This window comes from Petromyzon marinus, chromosome 58 (assembly GCF_048934315.1).
Source record: "Petromyzon marinus isolate PM22_M1 ecotype Great Lakes invasive population chromosome 58, UKy_Petmar_22M1.pri1.0, whole genome shotgun sequence".
Lineage (NCBI taxonomy): Eukaryota > Metazoa > Chordata > Hyperoartia > Petromyzontiformes > Petromyzontidae > Petromyzon > Petromyzon marinus.
Window position 1 is genome coordinate 415,789 of NC_133724.1, and position 24,862 is coordinate 440,650.

A 24,862-nucleotide genomic window follows, 5' to 3' on the forward strand; every position below is an offset into this window, starting at 1 on the left:
CGTTCTACTTAATTAAATAGACTTTTTAATGTTTTCCCCTACATCAGAGTGCAGCGCCACATTAAATACGCACTACAATGACAATAGTTTAAAGCGATTTGAAGCATGTTTTATTTTTGGGGGGGGGGGCAGAGCTTTGTGACGTCATATTTGAGGGGGGGGTCTGACTTTTTATGACGTAGTGTGACAAAGGAGGGGGGGGGGTCAAAAATCGTCCAAAATCGCGTGACGTCATTTATGGACGGCCCCTTGCAGTGTTTACCAGCGAAACCTCACGGCACTCAAATTGTCAATGTTGTGGACTTACTCTCCAACACAGCGGTGGGCTGAAGTCGTCACTCATTGGCGCGTTGTTTACGTGGCAAATCCCTTACTAATTGGGTGTGTCGGGTGGTGGAGGGTTACGACGCAACATTTATACCTACGCGGTCTAACCCAAAAAACCTTTATTATGAATTATATGGGTCGCAAAAGCCGACGCGCTAAAATTATCGGAGGGGTTATAAATACGGAGAGGAGTAGAGATCAGGGAGGAGGGGGGGGGGCTGCCAACATGTTGAGGGGTTTGGATTTGGAGGGAAGAGGGCGAGCAGCGGTTTTACGTAGCCAGCAGCTGAATTGTAGATCTTTAAAGAGGACAGCTGCCGCGATTAATCGTTCTTTTTAAAAGGACATATTGGGTTAAGCGTTCACACACACCTACTCTCACTTAAGGTAGTCAGCCGGTTCTTTTATTGATTTGTGAGCGGTGGCTAACACTCGTAAAAAAAGTCTCAAGAATTAGGAAGTAATGTTTCCGTGGTTATTACCCTTACGAAACATTAATCATTTAAAAAGTCTGCGGAAGTCTTCCCTACACAACATGGCCCAGCCCCCGCGGCAAGTCCTCCCTCCCCACCCAACATGGCCGCGCAACGCTTCCCACCGCTCGTCACGCCGCGAAATCTCGCGCGGCCGACGTCGCCGCCGGGGCGAGGGGGGGGGGCGAGTGCTGATCTCGCGAGATCTCGCCTGGCGCGCCAGCCGCGCAGCACCCGAGGGCGATGGCCATTGGCGAGAGGAGGGCGAAGGAGCCGGGAGCCGCGCAGCTGGACGCACCGAGCCGGGACTACTGACACAGACACCACCACTGCCACCCCGGGGACACAATGCGGGCAGGAGAGACGGGCAGCGGCCAGGGCAGCGGCCAGGGCAGCCTGAGGGAGCTGGAGACGCTGGTGAGCGCGCGGATCAAGAGCAGCCCGTGGCTGGACCGGCACGGCTGGGACTGGCTGCATCTGTCGCTGGGGTTCGCCTGTCTCCCCGCAGGTGAGGGGGCGGGGGAGGTGAGGGGGCGGGGGAGGTGAGGGGGCGGGGGAGGTGAGAGGGCGGGGGAGGTGAGGGGGCGGGGGAGGTGAGGGGGCGGGGGAGGTGAGGGGGCGGGGGGGTGGGGGGCGGGGGAGGTCGGGGGGCGGGGGAGGTAAGGGGGCGGGGGGCGGGGGAGGTAAGGGGGCGGGGGGGTGGGGGAGGTGAGGGGGGGCGAGAGGGTGAGGGGGCGGGGGGGGCGAGCACCGAGTCCCGCGGGTTCGATTCCCAACCCCGACGAAAATAAATTAATATTTTTATACAAATTATTATCATTATTTTGATTCATGCAAGTTCGCCGATGATTGTAACAGCTAACTAGAATAACTCAATTCTACAGTAATGTGCTGTATTGACGTGTGACCAGTGGTCGAACACTAGCCGGGCCTGCCGCAGTGCGAGTAACGGTCCCGTAGCAGCGCAGCCCGACAAAAGCCCCACAAGTCGGCAGGGGGAGACCTCGCGTGGACGTCTTGTGCCGTGTGCCGTGTTCATCCACTGCTGGACGAGGGGAGCACCACCACCACCACTACCCCCACGCTGTGCGGGGGCCGTGGCGAAGGGTTGCCGTCGTTTGACCATACTTCACCACGCTGGTCAGCGCATGTTAGATTCGCGGCCTTGAGTGGCGAGTCAAAGCGGGACTGGCCCCTGCTCTCCCACCAGCCCTCGCTCGCCCCGACTCGGACGAGCGGCGTCCCAGGCGGGGTGAATGGAGCGGTCAGCCGCAATCCCGTCCCTCTGTATGCTCGCGTGGCGAGATGAGCGGTGCGTGATATCGTTTAATTCCCGGGGGGGGGGGGGGGAGCGTTTTAAACCAAACTTAAACTAAGCTTTTTTATTTTACCGGGTAAGGCTCACCGAGCTATATAGTTCATTTTCAGAAGCGACCTGGCCATAAATGATAGCTCAACGAAGTGGCTTATCGCGTGGAAATGTATAGCAGCCAGATACTCTAAAACGCACGTTGATTTTAAATGTGGAGGGATACGGGGAGAGAGACACGTAAACTACAAATATACAGCAGGCGTCAGGGTCTGGATAGAACCCGCGACCTCCTGTACACCAGGTGAGGTAGTTAACATCTCCTAGCCACCGCGATACATCAGTTACCATAGCGATAGGTTATTCCCTAGTCATCCAAGTATACAACACTTGGTAAAGTAAGCCACGTGGTCGGAGAACGAAGAAATGACGACGGGCAGCGACGCAGCCAGGACCCAGGACTCCAAACAGCACTGAACCTCTGGTTCGGTGCTCCTTATATCTGCCCCGGCGCGGCCAAGCTCCACCTCTGGCCACGCCCCCTTCCAGAACCCTCGAACTAGGCCCCGGCAAGGTAAGGTAATTTACCCTTTACACCGGGTAAAAGAGTAAAGGTAAAAGGTAAAGATGTCGACATGCCAACGGTAAAGGTAGCTCAGAAGAATTACCCGGTAGGGTAAAGGTAGCACGAAGTATTACCCGGTAAATACGGTGCCTTGTTTACTGCTAAAAGCTCCGTGGCGCAGTCCGTGGCTTCCATTTAACAAGTAATATTTTTAAAAAAACTTTTTAAAAAGCACGCTTTAATGAAATGTACGAGTAATGGCAGACCTCCACGACTCCAGGCAGTGGCCCCGAAGCTTGCCACAACGTAAGGGGCCGTGGCCAATTACAGCCAACGTCAGTTGACCGTGGACAATCAGACCCAAGCCGAAATATAACATATAAAAAATAATGTTAAAAAATATTTATTTATTTTGATAGAATATAGTCTTGTCATCAGTATGACATAAGTTTACCAAGTTTGCAGTCGATACCACATTGGGAAGTGGGTTAACATTGAGTTACAAGATTTGAGGATACAACAACAACACGACAACAAGCGTGTAAAATTGGAATCATCGAGAGTATTCTATATTAAATTTCGATTTAAAGCTTTCGTGACGGCAAGGATTCATCTTTTGTTCTTTCGGTGAAGATACGTAGAATGAAAATAAAATAATAAAATAAAACAACAAAATACTTATTTTTTATTTTTTTTATCATTCTATGTGACTTTACCGAAAGAACCAAAGAAGATGTATTCTATATTAATTAAGCACTCTACCTAGCATTTACCGTTATAAACCTTTTTCATGTGTAGTACCCCAGTAATTACACTGTAATCGGGTAATTTGTATGGGGTAAGGGTTAAAGGTAGGGTAAAGGAAGGCTCGTTGCTTTTTACCTTTTACCTGCTAAAGGGTAAAAGGTAGGATAAAGTGATTGTATTGTGGTAAGGTAAAAGGTAGGGTAAAGGTAGGCTCGTTGTTTTTACCTTTTACCTTACCTTGCCGAGGCCTATCTCGAGCCGGTTCCTGGAGCTTCTCGACTGACTCACCTTTACCTCAAATATGCCCCTCTCATAATAAGGCATTACGTAGTGCACCCATAAGCGCAATTACCACTCCAGGCAGACAGCTGTCACCCTGTCATTACACACGTACGGTGAACCCTATGAATACAATAATAAACAACACCCCCTGAGGCTCATGTCCTGTTCGGGTTAATGTAAGGCGCTGACTTCCCATTGTCAAGCTATCACATGGAGCGGTGGACGTGTCTAGCACGCAATATGATTGGGGGGGGGGGGGTTGTGAAACGCTCGAATTGTATTGGTGCAGATATTTTTTTAGAAAAGCCCTCGAAAAAGTGAGACGTAATTGAGAGGATCTGATGGGGGAGAGCCTTTAGGGGAAACGAAAGCAATTGGTGTAGGAGAGGAGAGGAGAAGGGTCGAGAGAGAAGGCCCAGGAAGAGGATAGGAAGGGCTCGCAAGGAGAGCTCGAACCTTGGTTGGAGTAGCTCCCTGAACACCACGTGTGGTCCTCACTGCACGAGTTTACGGCAAATCAAACTCGCCTCCGTCTTCTTTCAGGGATATATATGGAGTGGATATTTACGTGTCTCTTATTATCCGCAGAATGCAGGAAATAGAAAAGAGTCAGCATGGTGATGCTTGCAGGCGTTACGGTGAGCTTTGCTGTATCATCTGCCGTTGGCTAACCCCGTGCATCTTCATGTATTTTAATTTCTTGAAAGTCGAAGGATGACTATGCAATGTGGTTGGTTAAACCTGTTGCTCTCAACACCTAACCTTATTGCTGCATCGGTCTGTGTCCTAGTGTCGGTTTACATATCTGGGAGCAGTAGTGTAATGGTTAGCGCGCTACGCTCCGAAACCGGCGACCAACATCCGTGAGTACCTGGTACAGTGTGTGAAGATCGCCACTGGGGAGACAAAGGCGGCCGGGCCTGATGCCAGCCACCAACCCCCATGTGCTACTCGATAACAACACTTGCTCCTACAATCTGATTAGGCTTTACGGGGGTCTTTGTGTTTGTATGTATGTGTATACAGCACCTGTCCGTTCATTCATGACTTCATTATTGGGGGTCATTGTGTCTCGTGTCAGATTACCCACTGCATGAGTCACCTTTCATCCGCGCCGTTCGTATTTCGTAACGGATACGAGAGTAGCGCCACTTTGGCCTCACTGGCGTGGCTCGTCAGCATCGTCTCCCTCTTTTTCTGCCACGTCAGAGCCACAGTGAAAGTCCTCGCATAGCCTGCGACACCGTCAACTGACTCGGCGATTTCAGCGATGCCACAGCGAATCATCAGGGTCCTGGCTGTGGCTATCATCTCACCATGGTGGTAAGATGTTAACTACCTCGCCTGGTATACAGGAGGTCGTGAGTTCGATCCTGACCCTGACGCGTGCTCTATATTTGGAGTCTGCGTTGTCTCTCTCTCCGTGGTCGCGTGGATTTTTCTCTGGGCCCTTCGGTTTTTACCTCCACATTTAGAATCAACGTCATGCGTTTAGAGTATTTGGCTGCTATAAGTTTACCTAAGATAAGCCACTTTTTTTAGCTGTCATTTGTGATAGCCAGAATAAATAGATACTTTGCTCCGTGGGCCTTACCTGGTAAATAAAAGGTTTATAGTTTAGTTTTAGTGCCGGCTCAGCGGTCTGCACCTGGCATCATCCCAAACCACCTGGTCCAATTATTTTCTTTGGTGTGGTCCCAATTCATGGAACATGTAGTCACCATTTTGAGTGTTCTTCATAGTCCACTCATTACACGCGCAGCTCCAGTATCGGCACATTGCTCTTATACTGGCTCGCCCATTTGTCACGATATCCGACATTTCGCCTCACATTCTGGGAGCTTCTCTGGGAACACAGATTTAGATTCAGTAAAACCTTGGATTGTGAGCATAATTCGTTCCGGAAACGTGTTTGTAATCCAAAGCACTCGTATATCAAAGTGAATTTCCCCGTAAGAAATAATGGAAACTCAGATGATTAGTTCCACAACCCAAAAATATTAATATAAAAAATTATTCATACAAAATACCTTTTTATATTTTTATTATTAAAATTTATTATAAAGTTATCTAATTAATTAATTAAATGTAATCGTGGCTGGTGTGAGGGAGACGAGAGAGAGGAGGAGGAGGGTTATTGTGTAGGACGACTTTCACTGTCACTAACGGAATCACTGCCATCTGTTGGCTCACTGGAATCTTTTTGTGCGACTTTAACAAGGAACCTATCCAATGACACTTGCTTTTGCCTCCTTTTCAACCTTTTTCTTCATGGGTTCCACAGTTCCATAGTTCATTTATTTGGTATAGCCCTGTGAGCCATTCGGCTCTTGAATCGGGTGCAACCGCAACAAACAAAAACATGAACAAGAAAACATCTTAAAGTGATTATGTGACTGTGCAAACAGAAAATACAGGAAAAAAACATCTAAATATTCCTGAAATAGCACCGTACACCAACACTGTGTGCAAAAATCCCAGTGGGATGCAAGTAAAACAACAACAACAACCACAAGACAACTAAGATTAAGGCCATCAGTCAACTCCGTACTACAATAAACAAAAACATGGCCAAAACCAAAAAAACTTTTCGAAATCACCAAAATAAAAGCCACAAATGCAATATAACAGTGATCAGTGGGACTGTGACTGAATTTTTAACAATAAACTACATAAATTATAACACCAAAATCTAGATCCATATTTTAGGCCACTGAATAGCAGTGGCAGCTAGGGGTGTACAACTCCTCGAGAGCAGTTTTGAGTTAAGATCTCATAGGTAGTGATTCAAGTTGCAGTTTATTGGCAATAGCATTCCAGACCCTGGGGGCATCAATAGCAAAGGCTCTTCCTCCGGTTTTTGTACGGCAATAGGGAATGTGAAGCTGGTAAATGAGCGAAGACCTTAGGTCAAATTTGTTCTTTGAAACAGAGAGGAGATCCAGTAGGTAGTCTGCGGATTTTTTTGTAAGTACATCGTGAATAAATAAGATCTGGTGCACAAGCCGTCGAACATTAAGAGATGTTAAGTTTGACCCAATGTTGCAGTACAGTTACTAAAGAACAGTCACTACACTTGGACACAAAATAAAAAAAATGCTTCACGCACACACACGTGGTCACAGCAATATAGTAAACAGTATACGCTCGCACGGATGTTGACTATACGAGTGAGGCACGCTGACCGAGCATGGGAGACGATTACCCACAATCCCGCAGTGAGAGAGAGAGAGAGAAGAACCATCGGCTCAGTTGTGATCACGTGACGCTCGGCAGACAAAGCGTATAAGTACTGCTCGTATTTCAAGACCTCGCTCGTTTATCAAGTTAAAATTTATTACAAATTTTTGCTCGTCTTGCAAAACACTTGCAGACCCAGTTACTCGCAATCCAATGTTTTACTGTACTTATTTATTTTGTTTATATTTTTTGTGACTTGCTTAGCTCTTTCTCTATTTTGCACTCCTGTCGTGTGTTTTGTATTGTTTGTAACTTGCTGACCCGTGCCCCCAACTGGACATCTGTGAAAAATAGCTTTATAGCTCATTGGACTCTTCCAGTACAAATCAAGATTATGTTTCAGAGCTCAGTTCATGATGAAGCTCCCAGTGATGTGACCCCCAAGGCTCTGCCTAACCTCGTTTCCCCTCCTCTACGCCAGCCATGTTCTCAAGCTATTTTATACAGCAGCAGGCGTCAGGGTCGGCATCAAACCCACGACCTCCTGCATACCAGGCAAGGTAGTTAACATTTCACCACCGTGGCGCCCACTGGCTAGTATATGGGCGCTCGCCATTCAAGACAACCTCCCCACTCGGTTACTAAAGCCACAGTGCATAGAGGGAAATCACATGTCCACGCGGTAGTCAGGCATCTGTTAAACGTTGTGTATTAGTGAGGCATCTGTTACATGGTGATAATAATACTTTCATTTTATATAGCGTCATTCATGCCAATAGCATCCCACAATGCTGTACATGAATTATATATGTCAGGGCCAAATAGCATATAGAGCCACTACTACAAAGCAAATGCAAACCCTACTACTACTGCCAAGCAAAATAAAAAATGAATAAACAAATTAAGAAATGGCACCAAAACACTAAGCACATACAACAACAAAGTTATCACAACACGTTGTGTATTCGTATGCTTTGTGTTCGTAAGGCATCTGTGCGATGCAGAAATGCCGACTAGACCATCGACCACACAATAGTGAACCACTGTCCAGATTTCTGTGAGTAAACGCTTTCTATAGGTGTTTTTTTATCTCCCTGAAAGTCTACGGGCCTCTATTTCAGACTACACAGCAGTGAACCATTGTGAATTCTTCAAATTTCAACAGAGGTATTGAAGCAATCCACCACACAATTAACTGAAGACATTAATTGGCTAACTCACCTGGACACGGACATATAAGTTGCTATTCATCGAGCCATACATAAGGGGGGCAGGGCTAATACCTGTGTTCATTTTCTTACTGAATATTATTTGGGTCACTGCTTAACCGGAGTAGATATCACATGACTAGTAGCCACAGTTATAGTGAGAGAGAGGGATACCGATAGGAACAGTGAGACACATATACTCATGGCCACAGCGAGAGAGTGCTGTGTGCGAGTGACGGGGCGGCCTCTACCGCAGGCCTCGTGCTGGTGTCGCTGGACAGCTCGGCGGCGCTGCTGCTGGGCTGCGGGTGCTTGGCGGTGACGCACGCGCTCTTCACGGTGAAGGCCACGCACCTCGCCAGCCACAACTCCCTCGCCGACTCGCGCCTCTGGAGCCGCGTGTGGTGCCTCTTCTTCATCGAGGTGAGCGCACGCAACGCACGCGCTCACCCGTGTGTGTGTGGTGGCAGCAGCCGAGCAGCTTCTGTTTGGCTGGATAGAGGGGGCTAAACGGACGTGGCACGGGCTGGAGAAGAGATGGAGTGATGTGTTTACAGGGGGATGTGGAGCGAAGTGGACTTGCCGATGGCTGGTACCAGCAGTGTCAAAATCGGCCTCTGTGGAGGAGGCTCGTGAAGGACGCTACTGAGCAGTTGGAGCCAGCGGCCCTCCAGCAACAACTGAGGGTGGAGGAGCGACAGTCACAACAACGAGCAGAGCGCCGGGCTGTTAAAATGCAGCGAGTTGGCACAGTGGGCTGCACAGGTGGTGCATCGGACAGTCGTCTCGATCAGTAAACCCATAAGACTCGGGTTGGTCCCCGTGACCTCTTTCCAGCGAGCCTTCCACACTTGACGTGACGGCCTCAGAGTGCATCTGGCCTGGCAGAGGTGCTGTGGTGAGGTGACTGCCACTAAATGGTGAGTGGCGGGGGCTGTTGTTGTTGGAAGTGGGCAGGTGTGTCGTGTGGTCCAGATGAGCAATCGATCTTTACAATGCAGCAGCAGGAGCTGTTCACTGCTGCTTTGGTCGCGTTTCAGATGATTGCGCTTCAGTCAATCGTTTGTATGATTGACTACAGATGACGATCAACCACACACAGGGACGAGCACATAGACAACCACATGGACGATCAACCACAGTCTCTGCCTTGCAATCGACCACACACACAATCACCCACGTGTGACGAACTTAACTTTTTACACAACTCCACGCACATGCAATCAATTCAGCCACACACACGGTAAATCAACTGGACACTATCAACCATCCACTCAACTACACTATTAGCCTCATACACGATCTGTCAGACGTGTGACCAACTCAAACCTCAACTGCTCATGTTATCAACTGCAATCACACACGCGATCAACCGCACACACACAATCAATTAATTCTCACACGCAATCGCACACGTCATCTACCGCATACACAATCATCGCATACATGATCTACCGCACGCACAATCAACAATCAACCACACAACGATTGGCCACATGGCAGCAGCAGCAGCAGCGTGGGTTAAACCCCAACTCAACACGCGTTTCTCTCGTTTTCGGTTTTAACAATTAGCTCCGATGCTTAATTGTGAATCCTCCCCTTGGCCAACCATTTATCTATTTACGTGATGCACGGCACGTCCAGTACCTTGTTTAAATGTAAATGTGTTATTATTATGAGATACAAATACTAACACACGCCAAGGTGATTTAGGGACGGCAAAAGGTTCGTTTGTGACCAAAAAATCGGTGCGCCCATAATGCCTTGCTCGTCGCGTGACGTCGCCTCACCGTGCGCCCATAATGCCTTGCACGTCGCGTGACGTCGCCACACCGTGGGCCCATAATGCCTTGCACGTCGCGTGACGTCGCCACACCGTGCACCCATAATGCCTTGCACGTCGCGTGACGTCGCCTCACCGTGCGCCCATAATGCCTTGCACGTCGCGTGACGTCGCCTCACCGTGCGCCCATAATGCCTTGCACGTCGCGTGACGTCGCCTCACCGTGCGCCCATAATGCCTTGCACGTCGCGTGACGTCGCCACACCGTGGGCCCATAATGCCTTGCACGTCGCGTGACGTCGCCACACCGTGCACCCATAATGCCTTGCACGTCGCGTGACGTCGCCTCACCGTGCGCCCATAATGCCTTGCACGTCGCGTGACGTCGCCTCACCGTGCGCCCATAATGCCTTGCACGTCGCGTGACGTCGCCACACCGTGCACCCATAATGCCTTGCACGTCGCGTGACGTCGCCTCACCGTGGGCCCATAATGCCTTGCACGTCGCGTGACGTCGCCACACCGTGCACCCATAATGCCTTGCACGTCGCGTGACGTCGCCACACCGTGCGCCCATAATGCCTTGCACGTCGCGTGACGTCGCCACACCGTGCGCCCATAATGCCTTGCACGTCGCGTGACGTCGCCACACCGTGCGCCCATAATGCCTTGCACGTCGCGTGACGTCGCCACACCGTGCACCCATAATGCCTTGCTCGTCGCGTGACGTCGCCACACCGTGCGCCCATAATGCCTTGCACGTCGCGTGACGTCGCCACACAGTGCGCCCATAATGCCTTGCACGTCGGGTGACGTCGCCACACCGTGCGCACGTTGCACACAGCCTTGCTTCAGGACACCGACTCAAAGAATTCACACTTTGGCCGTAAGTATTTTCGACGACAGCAGCAGTAGCAGGATAATCAAGACAGCTGTATAATACCGGTTTCACGAGTGTTAGAAATCATCAGTACAGTGTAGGCATCGCTGTCTCCTGCTGCTGCCTTGCACCTCAAAGGCTCTCTGCGTTGTTGTTTTACGTTATTGCTGTCGTCCTTTCGGTGAGCCACGACATTCAAGCGTGCGAACGCCACTCACCCTGGTCTCTCCCTGGTCAAAACTAAATCCGCGTACAGTCCGTTCCCCTATAACGTTGCTCGGTGTTTTCATCGAGCGAATTGGATATAACGCGATGAATGTATGAGGGAACACATTTTTTTACATAACGCGAATGCCAATTGGATAAAACACGACTGAGTGGACGGAACCACGTCGCGTGGGTAGGAATAAGCGGCTGTATGGCTACGATGCATAGCATCGCGATTCAGCCAAACCCGGTGAGCTCGACTGCATACGATCAACCACGCACTCGTACTCAACCGCACAATCAGCCTCATACACACGCCTTAGTTATTGTTCAGCCTGCGTACGCATCTCACGTGTTATCACGGACTGTGCTTTACCCGCTACATTGTTTATTATAACGTGATTTTTCCGCAATGCGGTTTTCCTCAGGAACGCAACTGCTGCGTTATAGCAGAGCAGACTGTAATTTCTGGCCCGCACGCACGTTTCCGTCCAACGGGCTGTTACCCGACCTCTTACGCCAACCGTCGGGATCGGAGCCCCACAATCTGGTGGAGGTGTGGCAAGGGTGGCACGTGGCATCGCCCCACAGGCACACGGAAATCTGTCAGCGAGTCCGCTTGTTAGCAGGCTCTCTGCAGCGTCATCATGAATGAACACCGCTCCTTTACGGCTTTGGCAAGAGCCTGAGCGATATCACTTTGTGACCGTGTGTGGGTGTACCGACGTGGCGAATTGAGGCCCCGTGTTGTTTGCAAATTCCACCCACGTGGCGGCTGGCGCCGCTTCTTGTACGCGGTGCACCGCTGTCCAGGCTCAACCTCACTTAGCTTAAAGACCTGCTACGATTGGGCACATTCCGGGTGATTTGGTCTGGAGTGTGATACGTGATAGATTTTCTTTTTTACGAATAACGCTCATATATTTTATAGATTCTCAAAACTATTTGCAGGAGTGTCCTACATCGCCAAGTGTGGCTAATTATTTTTTTGAAGGTGGGATGGGTTGTTAAACAGAGCACCTGAAGAAACTCCGCCATGCACCAGAGGAGACGGCAATCAAGATTTGTCCCGACAGGTTCACTCACCCACCTGCTGTACCGCCATGCCCTGGCCATCTCACAGCCCCAGTGGGATTGTGAGTTTCCTAGAAGTTCTTTGTGATCCGCCAACCCTCAGATCTCGAAGAACCGTGATACCTTGGCCACCACGATTAGCCAACCATCCCAATGCAGCGCCCTCCTGAGAAAGTCTTGAGGCCGGGTGAATGAACGATGTGAATGGTATTATTTTTGGAAGCCATGGAATGCCACCAGCTGCCTCGGCTGTACTGGGATATATTTAGCATTGTTAGCGTACACTTGGAGAAACCCAAGCGGAAAGGAAGACTGATTAGATGGAGTGACCGGTAGACTTTCGAACACACAGACAGATGGATGGACAGGTGGACAGTCAGGCACACACACATATATATGGACAGACAGGCACACTGGGAAACAGATGGACAGATGGTGGCACAGAGACGTACAGATTAAAGGACAACCAGACACGCAGATAGATGAATGGCAGACACATTCATCAGATAGACAGACAGACAGATGGACAGCCAGATAGTTACCTAGATAGATAGATGGACAATCAAATAAGAGAACAAATAGACATATGGACAACCAGACATATGCTTGTTGACGCACATGCAATGTAATACCAATATAGAGTTACTCAGAACCTCCATTAAATACATACGTCAGAGACAAAGATCCCCCTTATAGCCTTAATGGACTTTTGGGGCAAGTGCTGTTAGCAAACACAACACATGGGATTGTATGGCCAGCACTACACCCGGCCGTCTTAGTCTCCCTATTTACACACTGCACCAGGTACTCATTTAAGGCTGAGTCGACATAGGGGAGCATCAGGACCAGTTCAGATTATCGCCACTGGTGTTGGCCTTGAGCAGGAATGGAACTGGGGTCGCCGCATTTGTAGCGCAATGCGGCTAACCACTGCGCCACCACTCCCCGTATACACACACACACACCCGTCACAATGCCACAATGACACAGACGTCCCTGGGTCTCCAACAAGGTCGCTTACAGATGTGAGTGAGTACCCCGTGGTGTACGTGCGTGTATGTGTGCGTGCGAGGTGTGCGGCTGCTTCCCAGCGGACGTGGCGGTGGAGGAGCACGTGAAGGTGCACCACGCCTACACCAACGTGCTGGGCCTGGGCGACTCCTCCACGTGGCGTGTCCCCTTCCTGCCGCGCTTTGTCTACCTGTTCCTCGCGCCGCTCGCCCTGCCTTTCATCACGCCGGCCGTGACGCTGGGTATGGCACGGCACGCTGGAGGGGGGGAGTGAACCGGTGAACCGTTATAGTTATTACCATTGGCCTGATTTGGCTGGGACAGTCCTGGTTTGGCTGGGACAGTCCTTGTTTGGCTGGGACAGTCCTAGTTTCACAAAGGCTTTATCTTGGCTGGTTTTTCCCCTTGTTGTCAGAGGCCCCAATAAACCTTTCAGATGTTTCGGGTAAGCGTTCTTTGCACCTGCCACACATCTGCCTTTGGGGTTATGTACACTTCAGTTATTTCAACAACAAGTCGTAAAATGCACCAAAGTCCTGCCCAACCACACGTATATCTCGTATTCAATATAAAAATGTTAACTCAAATAATTTGACGGAGTAAAATTCTTGGCACGTTTTATCACATTTATGTTTGTGTCCCATTTGAAAAATGTTTGAATTCATGGAGAAGTTGTTAACCATCTCAGATTTGCTGATGATTTACCATATTTTAACAACCCAGAAACACAAATTGTTGGAAATATTTCTTGAGTTTTTGAGTCGGGCCTGGCAAGGATTTGGCAAGGACTTCTCACCCAGAAAACAGGAGAGCACGTATTTATATACACGTCTTGACTCGTCACTCTTAACAACAAACAGTTTGAAATATATTTCAGAATGCACAACTTAAATTTTTTTATACATATACATGTTTCAAAAAGAATAGAAAATAAACATTTTCTCGGCCGACTAGTAGTTGGCTTTAGTCTGCCAGTAGGGGGCGATGATCGCAGCCACGCATAATCACAGTTGAGTTTTTTGCGGTGTACATTTTTAGAATTTTTCCAAATTCGGACCCTGTCACCAGCTCGCAGTGGCCTACCACTCGTTCCAAATGACATCCCTAGATCTTTCACGTCCGCTGTGAAGCACAGTTCCACGGGTGATGGCGTTGATGCACCGGCAGTAATAACCGGGGCCTCCTTACGGATGCCGACCGTCGTGAACCTCTGCAACGGGTGGCAAACGACTTAGAGCTGGGCCACTCCACCGCGTCTCCCCCTCCATCTCTGTCACCCCCCCCCTTCTGTCCCCCCCCACCTCCGTCTACCTCCCCCTACTCCGTCCCCCCACTCCTCCGTCTCTCCCCTCCGTCTCCCCCCACTCCGTCCCCCTCCGGCTCCCCCTCCAGGGCTGCTGCTGAAGCGGCCGGCTTCTTCGTGGGGCTCGTCAGTGCGGACGCTGGCGCTGTGCGCGCTGGGGCTGGGCGCTCACTTCTGCTGGCTGCGCTTTGCGTGCGGCTTCAGCTCGGCGGCCACGGCGGCAGCGTGCATGTACACGAGCCGGGCGGCCTTCGCCATCCCCTACATCCACGTCAACGTCTTCCAGGTGAGACTCACGCGGCCGCCTCCTGCTCTGCGTAATGTCCGTAACTCCCCGTGACCTTCCCGTAACTCCCCGTGATGTCCCTGCAATTCCCCGCAACTCCCCGTAATTTTCCCCGTAGCTCTCATTGCTGTCCCCGTGACGTCTCCCCTGTGTGCCGTCGCGCAGCACCTGGGGCTGGCGATGTTCGCTCGCGACAGCTGCCCGCGCCGGCTTGTGCAGATGGCGCACGGCGTGCTGAACCTGCACCCTGTGCCCGTGCTGGACGTGTGCTTCGGGCACTCGCTCATCAGCTGCCACGTGGAGCATCACCTCTTCCCCACGCTCTCCGACCACATGTGCCTGCAGGTGCCGCCCATGAAGGCCGCGGGCCCTCGGCAACCCTCATTGAGCCCTGGTCGCACTGGCGAGGGCTGGCCGGGGGTGCCTTTGGATACCTGAACCTAACAATGAACAGTAACGTAGCAATGCGCCCCAAATAGAATAGTGTACGTGTCTTTTTCACGTATCTGTCTCTCCATATATAAAAGATATATTACGTAACCCATCGTTGACCCCGCAGGCTTCTGGAAGTGTGTAATTTCAGCAGCGTTCATTAATTCTAAGCAAACTTGAGACCAGTTTCGACGCACTTCAGACTTGCTTGAATCAATAATGGTGAACCGCCAGATGTTATAGGCAATATGGGTCCCACAAAGATGCTAATGATTATTGGTTATTTTGAGTTGTGTATTGTATTGCATAATTCGTAACCCGTTGTGGTGTCTTTCCGACCGTAATAGGTGCTCGCTAACAGCGCTTGTGCGGCTTACAACACGGGTGGTGGCCGGGGGGGGGTGTCTCTGCCTTGGTTCCGTGCATGCAGATTAAACCGCTCGTGTCCTCGTACCTCAAGAGCTGTGGGCAGCCTTACCAGGAGGCCTCCTACTCCAACCGCCTGCGCCTCTTTGTGGACAAGTACGACGAATTCTTGGTTCACCTGCCGCCCATCACCGACCTGGCCGGCCTGCAGTGAGTGCCGGCGGGGGGATCGGGGGTGGGGAGGGCGGAGGCAGGGGGGCCCGGCCCGCCGCCTCCGCTCTGTGCGGCCTCGAGCCGTGGTGCTGACTCCATGCGTGAGATGTAGGCGGCCTGGCCGGGTGGGGCAGCGGGTACCGCCTCAGACACACGTCGCGTCCGCACCGCCAACATCCTGGATTTGGAGTCTGGGTTTCAGCCACCCGCGATTTAAACTGGGTTCTTTACAACCAAAACTAAACAAAACAAAATCATACATTTTTTTTAAATTCCCAAACGTATTCCCTAGCGGTGTCATGTCATGAGACAAATAATCCATTTGGCATCACTCGCAGAGCACGGCGGCCCTTTGTGTTAGAGAACAGCCCGCAGAAGTGGAGCAACCTCTAAGGTCCCTGCTTCGAGTGACCTCTGATCCCCACAGTAGAGGCCATCGCTTCCCCACCCGCCCCTGCCACACAAAGCAATGTTTGTAGTGTCACAGACAAACCGACATTTTCCATTCTCCGAGTTGGACTTTAGTCAAAATTTAGTTTTCTGCTGTAACTGGTGACTGGACTCAGACCATCAGCTCGCTACCCTTGAGAACCCAGTGTCATGAATCCTGGATTCGAACCCAAGATTCTCAGTGGTGCCAACTCAGCTCTCTAACCTCTGAGCCACAGATACATGGAATCTGAAGTGGAGTGAGTATATGGTCTAGTACCAATCCCCAATTATAGCACAACAACCTATAACAGTACATTTTGTTTGTCATGTAATGTGTCTTACTCTAGCTCTGAGAATCAAAAACCGTGGTTTTAGTAACACAACAAATGCTTGTTTGCACAGGTTGTAAGACATGTGGCCCTATTGTCGATAAGAGGATACTGCAGTCGGCTCAGAAGTAGTACTTTGACATAATCTTCTGTGGCCATTCTTTGATGCGAGGTGTAGTTGCACTCTACGGATGTAAAGACTCACCCGTAGGGTATAGTGAGTTGATGAGTTCCCACTATTCAGAAGAATTAAAAGCCTCTAATATCTGTCCCTCTACATAAATATATATCCCCCAACAGGCACACAGCATTCTGGAAGTATTTTTTTTCACTAGCATTGGTTTCGTGCAAGCAAACTCTGCATTCAACAGTCAATGTCTGGAATCAGCAGTCAGGCTTGCTCTTAGATCAACGCTGGTGAATTGACAGATATTTATAGGCAAGAACCCTCTCTCTCTTAGCATTGCCATTGGTCGTTGCCTTTGTAGGGTTCATGTGAAAACCATCATGTGCCACGTGCAGGAATCAAAACGCCTTGATTCTTACGTGAATAGACGCATACATCGTCAATTTGAGGATCGGTATTAATCATCGAATTGTCATGCTCCTTTTATATCGCTCTCCGTTCCAGTTAGTACACCTCATGACATGGCCTGTAAAGGATATCCAAATTAAGTGACAAACCAATTGTCAAGTTTCGGATTTTTTTTACGTGTAGCCATTGGTGAACAGGCCAGGACCACCAACGCGCTGGCACTTGACGTTACGCTCTAATCGCGGGCGGCTTAAACCCGGGATCGAACCCAGGTTCTCAGCGGTGAGATCCATGTCTCCATGTTCCGACGCAGCCATTGAGACCCCCCCCCCCAACTCACCTAGACACCTCCCTAACACGCACATCTAATGCATACGCTCTATGACCTTCGTTGGGATAATTTATCTTGTAAGCGGAAACTAAGTCTAATGATGGACTGGCTTTAAGCATTGTCTACAGTATTTTTCAGTAGTTACAGACCGAATTGTCAATCCACTGCTGGATGAGGGCAGGGCCACACCGTGCGAATCGTGGGGGATATTTGACCACAACGTCACCACGCTGGTCAGGTCAGGCCGATGAGTTTGGGGAGCACGGAAGGATAGAAGTACAGCACAACAATGATTTTTTTCCCGGCACTCCCTTGTGCTGCCCAAGTGTGTGGCCCCGCAGGCGATATCCCAAAAATAGTTTCTGTTCGGAATAACTCCCTACGGAGCAGCTTGACGAAGCACGCTCAAAATAACTCCCACAACAGACACGGGCGTGGAGAGGCCTTCATCCAGCAGTGGATTGACTACGGGCTGTGAATCGCTCTCCGACCAATCTCCAGTATTTCTCTCATCTCCTGCGAGATGCACCCCATGTGTGTGCCCCCAATGCGACCTCGCAAAGCAGAGCAATCATTCGCTGGAGCCCAGATGTGCAATGAGGATGAGGGATTTGCATGCACAGGGCACTTGCTTCAATGCCGTAACATCTCAAAGCGCTTTACATAACATCTCAGTGTTGGCCATCCCTACTCTCGAGGCCCTCGACGTAGGTGCGGTCTACCACTGAGAGGGCAGTGGTACCATGTTGCTTTTCCCAATTAAGTAATTTGCAGGTAATTATTTTATTTTAACACTCCAAATTCTGACTAACGACAGCCCACACATGGCCTTCTCATTTTCGAAGATTATTGCGGGAACCTTGAACGCCCACTTTGAAGCCAATGGCACTGCAGTCCTTTTGGTTAATGAGCCCGCAGTGTTAACCAGGGCGACCGCTGGGTTCAAGCCATGAACCTTGGCCATGTCACAGCAGACACAACCCACAACACCCCCCTAAATCTGCTGGTTGTCTGCCCACCTAGGCCTTGTGGCCTGGACGATCCGACACCAGGTAGAAGCTTCATTAATTGGAGGAAATATTTCAAATTGTCTTTCTCCTGTGCTATAGTTTTCCATCTGCTGCTGCTACGTAGTATGAACAAGTACGAGAGTGGCACCACGGTGACATCACCGTAGGCCTTGGTAGTCACTCGACACTACATTTTTCTAAAAAGCGAAGCTTCAAACCGACATGGGACAGCCACTAAGTGTGTCGCTGCACGATAGCGGCTGTACGTTCTGTTGGGGTTTTTTAAACAATTGGCTTTCCTCGTGCTGCTGTCATTTACCATCGTTGCAACTCATGGCCTTGTTCTGCTGGTACATCTGAGCCAACCCAGCGTGGGGTACCGGTGGTTTTTCTACTGGGGCTATTGGCCATGGCAAGCCAGAACCAAACCGTGCTGCACTTGGTGTCCTCGCAAGAAGACGTCTGAATCTGGCTCAAGGCCAAGCAGGGCCCAGGGGTGATGCTGACGTTGCATTCATTTTGCGTGACGTGGGCGAGTACTCCATGAGGAAACGACGTCACCACGTCACCTCGGAGCGCCTCGACTCTCCGCACGTGACGTCAGTGGCACCGCTCGGCTTCTCCCGAGCCCCACGCCGCTCTGACTCAGCACAAATGTGCAGTGGAAAAGAGCGATCGGTTCGTCGAGCAAGTACTCTCCAGCCGCACTCTTCGCTTGGGCTCAGAATGTATTTTTTGTTATTGTCACAACTTGTGTTGAAATGCAAGTCCCGCCTGCATTTGCTTTGCTCTGAAGTACATCTTGCATTGCACACTGGGTGTTCGTTAGATTGCATGTGGACACGGGATGCAGTGTGCCACATGAGGGCGTTTGGATGAGTGTAAGCTAGCTAGGGCACTTTACTGTGATTGTAACGGTGTTTTTTTTATTTTAAATGTGAAATTGTTTCCCTAACCCTGATGCCACTCCGCAGCCCTTAAACCAGGAGGTGCAACGAGTCGCAATTCAAGGTCACGATTCAATTCAATAATTAATTATTCATAATTGATTTGATTTGGTCAGATCAAATGAGTAAAATGTGTGTCGTTCCACCCTCCACCCGACACAGCCAATTCATAGAGTTGATGACGTGATAAACAGACGTGCCAATTGATAATTACTGCTTTAGCCTAGGGTGTATCCGGAAATGTATTCTGCACCCTGGCACACCACATCCATTACACCTATGGATGTGGCTGTGGTTGCTACCACGCGAGCACCGTATTCCAGCAGAACGGTGTGCCGCTGCTGCTGCTGGAGAGGAATGCACACACGTTCAGCACGTGGGTACGTGGGTTTACAATGCGCATTTCACTCACGTAATCTGACCCAGAATATATTGTGAATCTTAGTATCAGTAGCAAAAGCTCAAATGTTATATTAAATTATCACTTATTATTTTTGTAGTGATTAATTTAGCGGCCCCTAGTGGCTGCGAGGATCACGTGAATCCCATTACATTGTATGGACCGAAAAAAAAACATCAAAGTTTACGAGCACGATCTGATGGATCTGAATCGATGGCTGGATGCCTCCGTTACACCTCCACTAAGGAAGGGCCCTAACCCCTAAACCCAGCCCTGACACTAACACTGATACAAACCTTGACACTTTAGATATCCCTAACACTACCAGATGAAGCGCCCATTACCAATCCATAGGCACTACTGAAGGAATGGGCTCGCTAAGCACGGCCAGTTTGAGCTGCTAATGCAAGCACTCCACACTAAACAGTGCTGACCATTAACCTAACACTAACCATAAACTCAAATAATAACTAACCATTAAGAGTGATGTAACTATCCCTCACAAAATGTAAATTTTGCATTCCTGTAATACTTATAATAGCCCATAAAACACTGCTGGCTAACATGAGTTTCGAGAAATACCCCCTTTAATCAACCCTCATTGACCAGCGTGGTAAAGTCAGTGGTCGAACAACCACCATGACCGGCATGGTGTGCGTAGGTCTTCATCCAGCAGTTCATTAAAACATTGTTATAACAAGTAAAACAATAATCAAGACGTGAAACCAGTTGCCTAACACGAACATGGAAGTTGGGAGATGGCGATATTGCCACTCGCAATGTCAGCAACTTGTCACGGTTCATTGCATTGCTGCCATGCAGGGCCACGCATGCAATTCAAGAATCTATGCTTTCTTTTTACACTGTGGTGAACCTAGCGCTCTCTGGTGGCCAGAAAGGGTCACGTAAACCTATTACATACACCATATACGAATATAATAACATTGCTTTTTATACATGTGTAGTGTCAATGATTCAGAGACAGAGTTTATAGGAGGCACTTTATTAACAAATTTCACGGTCTCGTCCGCACTCTCCACAGTAGCTCAGCCTAGCCTGTACACAACACTAGCCGTCTAACACTGACGGCGCTGACTGAGATAGCCAACTACTCTCCTTCATAGCGCAACATCTAGCGGAGACGTTTAGTGATGTGACGACAGCAACGACGAGACGAGTCCACTCCCAGAACCGGCAGCCTCAAGCTCCCGCTCTCGGCTCCTTTTATGCCCCCAGCGCGTCCTGGCTCCGCCCTGACCGCGCCTCCCTTCTCAACCCCCTAGCAGGTTCCAGGGGCCTCCAGATGGGGTCCTCCGTGACCCTTATCCTGGTTCCAACCCTCTGCCCACACACCGTGCACACCCTCACCGGCGTGTGTGCTGTCTGTCCACCACAGTTGCCGCTGCTGTCCACCAGCCGGCGCTATTGCACTACACATGTGATTCAATGCATGTATCGTCGTAAGATTTAGAATGTATTACTAACTGATGTGTTGATGCGTCGTTACGCCACTGGTGAACATGTGAATGCTAATCCCAACCTCGCACACCATTCTTTATGATGATGTGTAACTCTGACTTTAATCTATAACACTAATACAATTATAAGAAGATATGAACGAAATAACTCATGGGAGTTGTTAATTGGCCTTGATAAACAAATATTAACTTGTCAACCTGCATTTAAGTACCCCCTAGCCAACATGGGAAAAAGGCAATTACAGAAAAATCCTTCCCATCATGCAATGTGCCAATAAAATCTTATAATTTTACTTGAATATACAATTTGTTTATTTCGTTATACGTTTTGATTATTGAAGGGTGTGACTGGTACTCAACAGCTTCTAGTAGTCACCTATCCCAATGAAAAACTGTTCATCCGGAAACATTTTAAAATATATAGTCCTTATCAAGCCCCACGGTGTAAAGTGCAGACTCCACTTTGTCTCCCCGGCCTCTATACAAGTGATATGAAGAAGGGTCATTTCCCAAAACGTTGAAATATTGTATTTTAAAGCCACAGTGTTATTGATGTTTGTTGAGTTGATTGTTTTAAAGGCACCCACGTTGGTGGAAGTTGCCATGACGATAATGTGAGCCAATCCAGCCAATCGCAGCATGTGCACGACAAAAGTTACGATTTCAATGTTGCAGACTTCATCCAACTTCATTTCCACAATGTTTCTGGAAATTGTATTGCAGGAAAATGGCCCTGTCTGTATTTGGCTTCACACGTACCCAAAATACTAACAAAACACATCTAACACCAACTCAAACCCTGAATCAAGGTCCTAACTACGAATTAACAAGTTTATCAAAATGTACGAAATGGTATTTTCTGGATGTGCTGTTTTTGGACACCAGCTGGCATAGATTTTGCACATTTTCAAGAAAAAAAGCATCCATCTGGGGTGAGTTCAATGGACAGAGCGCTCTTCCGTGGCGCTACTACATGGGTGGCGGTCGTGAACTCTTATTGGACGGTGCCTGAGGATGCCTCGAGCCTCGCGACGGCTTGAGACGTCATACACCCGCTCAGCCAATGAGCACGCCCGTTGCACGTGCGAACCAAGAGCTGGCAGAAAGGGACAAAGCTTCTGATTGGCTGTCTTGGCCCGCCCACCGAATACTTAGCCAGGCAGACCATCGCCAGACTGTTGTTGTTCAGTTTAACATGTAAGGTTTCGCGACCATTATTTGCCTGATGATGCTCGTAATTACTGACGACACGTCATACTCAGATTGTAAATGTTGTGAATTCGCTCTCCAACACACCTGGTTGTGCTGTACTAAACGAATTGGCATGTTCTGTTTATGTGACAAACCCTATGGATTGGCTATTTCAGGTGGTGGAGGGTTATGACACATTTATAAACAACGCGATCTAACCCAAAAACGTTTATTATAAAAACAGTAATTATTTACGAGTTCAGCATACCAGTATTTTGAAGAGTAAACCCACAACAGTTACAATTCGAGTACGGCGTTTCACCAGTAATTACAAATAGCAGCATCAGGCGGACAACCAGAGTTGTGGAGAAATCCTCTTATGTTGTTAGCTCATATTACAATGCGCTCTGACCTTAACGGGTTGTCTAAATATAAAATCGCTCTGCAGCGCTCTGCCCATTGGACACACCCTAGATTTTAGTTTGAGTGTTTTATTAATGTCAATTTTGTTTTGTTTTTACGAGTGAATGCAATAATATGAATAACGTGTTTTATACTTTTTTTGTGATACTGATAAGTTTTAATTGATTTTTTTAATTTATAAAAGGGGAAATCACTAGTGGTAACGAATCATTGTACTGTCACATCGCATTGTCACTGTGATATCCGTTCTTTATCCTTAGTTCGCCTGAATAATAGCTCAGGGTCAGCCCTAGTTCAGAATAGTGGGCACCTTCGTATACAAAATCAGCCCAGTGTTGTTACCAGATATCTACGAAATAAAACCTCTACATGTGTGTAAGAAAACTTACATGTGTGATCATATATCTAGATAAAAAAGTGAAGTGAAATTTCATATTTAATAGAATTTTAAATTAACCCTACATGTTTTAATTGTGTGGTCTTCTATCAATGCATTGAAGTAATAAATGGCCTATCAACAGAGAGCCATTATTTATACATTTTTGGTGTTAAACCTTATAACTGAAATTTTTAACATTCTGTAAAACTGAGTTCGCCACTAAATTTTATCCTGAATTATCATGAGGAAAACCATCCTGTTTGGCAACGCTTGGTACACCACCATTTATAAACCGGCCTTTGTCACTGGAAAGTTGGGTGTGAGGGTGATGATTTGGCATGTAATAAATTAAAATCAACTCGCGCTTACGATACACATCAAATTGTGTGTGTAAGAATTAATGATATATGTTATAAGCAATTGTATGGTAAAGTATAATGTAGGAGATTAAAAGACAAAACTTTACAAACAAGACATAAAAATAAAAAAACAATAGGAACGAGACGGTAATAAATCGAGTTGCGACCCTGAATCCCGATAATTGGCCAAACTTGACCTCTCCCCTCCTAGCCTCAACCAATCCCGTCTCACTGCATTAAATCTTGACTGTCTCAAAATGGCATGCAGCACGTGGCTCAGGTTCCCGATGTTTTACTTCACGCCATAAAAATATCGCTGCTTCAATACCCACCAGTGCCGAAATTGGGTTTAAGAAGTTGCCTGACACATTCGTGTTCACTCTTGCTTGTATGACTAATATATTCGTAGCAATAAAGTCTATGCTGCATCTAGTTGTCGGTTGTGTTTTCCACGCATATTTTAATGTAAACAAAAGCAAATGGAGCAAAAGTTTTAAAAGTTCTTCAAAAAAAGCATGGAGAGATACATGCTTGAATACACACATATACATGCTTGAATACACACAGATACATGCTTGATTACACGCAGATACATGCTAGAATACACATATACATGCTTGAATACACACAGATACATGCTTGAATACACACAGATACATGCTTGAATACACACAGATACATGCTTGAATACACACAGATACATGCTTGAATACACGCAGATACATGCTTGAATACTGTTGTATACGGGCCCCTTTTTCCATCTTTAATATCAATAATATTTACAGAAAGATACATATAGATTTTTTCGTGGCAAAAATTAATTAATTAAAACACGTAAGCCAGTCACATAGGAAAACCAGATGTCGATCATAAACAAAGGCATAAATAAATAAAGGAATAATAAACTCTCGAGGCAAGGATGTTAACAGCTATCTGCGAAAATCACCAGATCAACAAAGCTGTTTGATGTGACCCTAAAGAAGGATCACCCAGAGGGGAGCCCCTCAGGAGGGTAGACATATTGGCGCCACTCGCTTAAACCAATTTTTCTTCCATTGCTATTGGGGTAACGTTAAAGTTCAAATCCCAACAACCGGAATAAGCTAAAATTAGCGATCCTCACGCTCACTCCAATTAAGACCAGGCCACCAGATACATCAGTAATTCATTACCCAATTATTAATTCGATATCAAATGATTCTCACCTTTAAGGGGGCGGGAACGAATATCTCAGCAGCGTCGAAGACGGCGAAAACCACACAGACAGCATTCAATTATTTTAATTAACGGAAAGCGAGCAGAATAAGCTGACCGTATAGGAATAAGCTCGGGAAACAAACCAAAACTGATAGTGACAAGGGTTAAACCAAAAGCAGCCAGAGAGCGAGAAACTCCCGACCGT

General features: G+C 48.2%; 1 protein-coding gene across 1 annotated transcript; it reads left to right on the forward strand.

Annotated features, from left to right (window-relative positions):
- Positions 1 to 986: 986 nt before the first annotated feature.
- On the forward strand, positions 987 to 23,888 carry FADS6 (fatty acid desaturase 6). Its single transcript, XM_032976251.2, has 6 exons — positions 987 to 1,308; positions 8,348 to 8,514; positions 13,108 to 13,288; positions 14,439 to 14,635; positions 14,801 to 14,980; positions 15,498 to 23,888. Exons 1-6 carry the CDS (start codon positions 1,149 to 1,151, stop codon positions 15,645 to 15,647), a joined length of 1,035 nt encoding a protein of 344 aa, XP_032832142.1. The 5' UTR covers positions 987 to 1,148; the 3' UTR covers positions 15,648 to 23,888.
- The last annotated feature ends 974 nt before the right edge of the window (positions 23,889 to 24,862 follow it).